General features: G+C 30.2%; 1 protein-coding gene across 3 annotated transcripts in view; it reads right to left on the reverse strand.

Moving 5' to 3' along the window:
* LOC108756374 overlaps positions 1-3166 on the reverse strand; it is an 18461-nt gene that overhangs the window by 3964 nt on the left and 11331 nt on the right. For all 3 annotated transcript variants that reach the window (XM_018500122.1, XM_018500120.1, XM_018500121.1), the window contains exons 4-5: positions 2364-2716; positions 863-1048 (exon numbers count right to left, since the gene is read on the reverse strand). In XM_018500122.1, coding sequence (XP_018355624.1) covers positions 958-1048; positions 2364-2716 — 444 coding nt within the window. In that variant the 3' untranslated portion in view covers positions 863-957. The remainder of the gene's footprint in view (positions 1-862; positions 1049-2363; positions 2717-3166) is intronic.

Genomic DNA, 3166 nt, shown 5'->3' on the forward strand with positions numbered 1-3166 from the left:
TTCCGCGCTCGGCAGCGATGCACAGTATAACACAAAAATATTCAATCTGCGATTATTAATTGATTATTAACATGAGAATTCGTAACACATAACATAATTGGTGACAGCAGTGAGATAAGACACGAGAATCGCTGGATCCTGAAACAGTAATTCATAACGCGAAGATATCAAAATTCGTTACGGGACACACGCAGTGATGTAACGCCCTTTTTTTTTAGAAAACACTTTCTCGGAATTCGGTTGGATATCCAGAAAATGTCGGATATCCGACTCGAAGAAATTGCCTTCTCGGATATTTGATGTTACATTCTGTCCAGATATCCGGTAATTTTACGATCCGGTGCATCCCTATATATTTCACTTTTGTTTTATATACGTTATCTATTAGAGCCATTCTCCACACAAACTTCCATAGCCGCATAATATATAAAAAAAATTATCCAATCACATTTCTATCATAAAGGCAAACGTAAAATACGATTGGATTATTTTCTTTATATATATGTTTTATATATACGAGTATGTTATATTTATGCGGCTATACAAGTTTGTGTGGAATGGCCTTTACACTGACATACTGTGACATGGATAAAGCGATATTAATGCTCGAAAAGTAAAATTCAGAGTACCGTCAATATTCTATGTCAATAGAATTTGATGTCAATCCATCAAAATCAACTCCACACGCTCAGTAATATTGTTGGTACTGACAGTATTACTGACCGTGTAGGGTCATCTTTGAGCTTATTAAGATCACAGTTAACAAAATTTCATCCTTTGTGATTACATAGTGTAAATTTTACTTAGTTGAACCATAGATATACCTATAAAAAAGTCTATAATTTTTAAATCTCTTTTTCACCTTATTTACACTTAAATTGATATTTGAACCAATTCTTGAGTTATAATTTTTTGCAGTTATTATAAAGCAGCGCTGAGTATTCTTCACGTATCTTCTCAATCCGTTTCCGATTCTTCTTCAGATTGTAGTCCTTTTTCAAATGCTCGGCCTATCTTGGATAAGACCTGATTTTTTCGAACTCTGATACTGCAGAAGAATTATCATTATAATCGATGCTTCAACTTTTAATATATTTTTATTTAGTTTAAAATCAATGTGAGTAGGTCCCTCTTTAAGTACATAAAAGTAATAAGAAAATTGCACATCTTTAAAATAAAATTATAAAAAACGTTCACTTATACACGCTGCGTTCCGTTAATCATTGCAAGTACTAAAAATCTATAATGCACATTACGCATACATTTTCAGTGCTCACAGTGAATAACGAAACGCAATTACAATTACATATCTTAGATCGCTAAGTAAAGCAATTATTTCTTTTAATAATTCAAAAAAGAATTTAAAAAATTAGCAGTAAATTGATAATAGATAAGATTACGACAATAGAAAGAGTAATTTTTACGTGATGAAAATCGTATATAGTCATTATAAAAGGGATACAATTTAAATTACTTTATTATATTTAAATTATTTTAAATTGTATCTTTAAAAGTCCTAATTCAAAAACTTTTTCTTCATGTTTTTCAAAACTTGTGTAAAAAGTTGAACTTTTTTGTAATCTTTATTTTATATTTCCTTGGTGAAAAAATTTCGATGAAAGACGTGAAATTATTTCATGTTTTGGAACATTTTAGCGAAATTGTTGAAAATTTGCTGAAATTTCACTGAAAGTGAATTTTTCAGCTAACATACTGAAAAATTGCTCGAATTGAACTGAAATTTTTCTGAAATTTTTACTGAAACTTCTCTAAAATTTTGCTAAAAATGAATTTTTCAACTAAAAATTGCTAAAATTAAACTAAAATTTGTTTGAAAAGTGTTCTATAACGTGGAATAATTTTAGCGAAAATTTTCCATCAGGGATTTAATGTACCTTTTATGGAATCATTTTTTTTGCGACCTTGTGTCACTCTTATCGAATTAAAGCTAGTGACCATTCATAAAGTATCTTTAGAAGACATCAGAAGTGAGAAAACACATGATGAAAATTCTTGCAAAATATATTAAAATAGAAATATTTTTCAATAATATTTGCATCTGACACGGTATATTTATAAAATATAACTCTCTTTTTATCTCAAAATAGAATAAAACATATTTATGTCAATGCGACAGCTGTCATGTGATTTATTTCGTTTTCTAGTTAGATAATTCAAATATATAGTTATTTATTGATTATTAAAACACAAAGGGAGTTTTCGATATATTTTATAAATATATTCTATCAATTGCAAATGTTCCTTTATTAAAAAGCAAGAACTTTCATGTATTTTTCTTGTTTTTAACATCACAATTCAAAATGACCGCAGTGAATAGTTACGAGCCTTAAGAAATTACCTACCGTTTTTGATCTTTCTGAACAGTTTCGGTCAATGCTGCTGTTGCTGATGCTGTTGATGGCTTACTACTACTAGTGTTTTTCACATTGGATGATTTAACAAATATTCTACTTTCCGACTGTACTGTACGAATGTCATCAACAATATTGTCTGCTATGCTAGCATCGTAAAGTTGCAGGCTAGAATCTCCTTCCGCGTCGTACAAAGCACGCTTCTTTTCTTCATAGATCTTACTTAGCTTGCTGATAGTCGATAGCAGCTTCTCTGGTGCCGCTAATTCTTTAATTCCTGGCATCAAATTAACATCCAGCTTAGGCTGTTCTTGCTTTTGATAGAAATGTCTCTCGATACCATACTGTGAGCAAAAAAATGCTCTCATATTAATAAATATGATACATAATTTTTAGTAAATATAAATAAGGTTTTCTCTCGTAAAAATTTTACGAATCACTATTTTAATATTTACATTCATCGACATGTTAAAAGTTTCCTGAAGAAGAAGAGTGATTTCCCATAGATTTTTGCTGAAAACGATGCTGTCCTTAGAATTTGCCTATCACGTCATATTTTTTAGAAAAATAGCAACGTATATTTGTAGTGCAGTTGTGCGTGCGTATGCCCACCCATCTGCACTGTATGTTAAAGCGCGCAAGTCAGAAAACTTAACAGCAGAAGAAATTGTATTTTATCCAATAAATGTGCCATTAATTACTGTCAAATTACTTTTAAGAGAAAAAATTATAATAGAATATGTTATTAGGTGTACAAAAAAGTTCTGAGCTTTAGATTTGATACAACCGAAATA

Source organism: Trachymyrmex septentrionalis, unplaced genomic scaffold (assembly GCF_001594115.1).
Source record: "Trachymyrmex septentrionalis isolate Tsep2-gDNA-1 unplaced genomic scaffold, Tsep1.0 scaffold126, whole genome shotgun sequence".
In the NCBI taxonomy this organism is placed as follows: Eukaryota; Metazoa; Arthropoda; class Insecta; order Hymenoptera; family Formicidae; genus Trachymyrmex; species Trachymyrmex septentrionalis.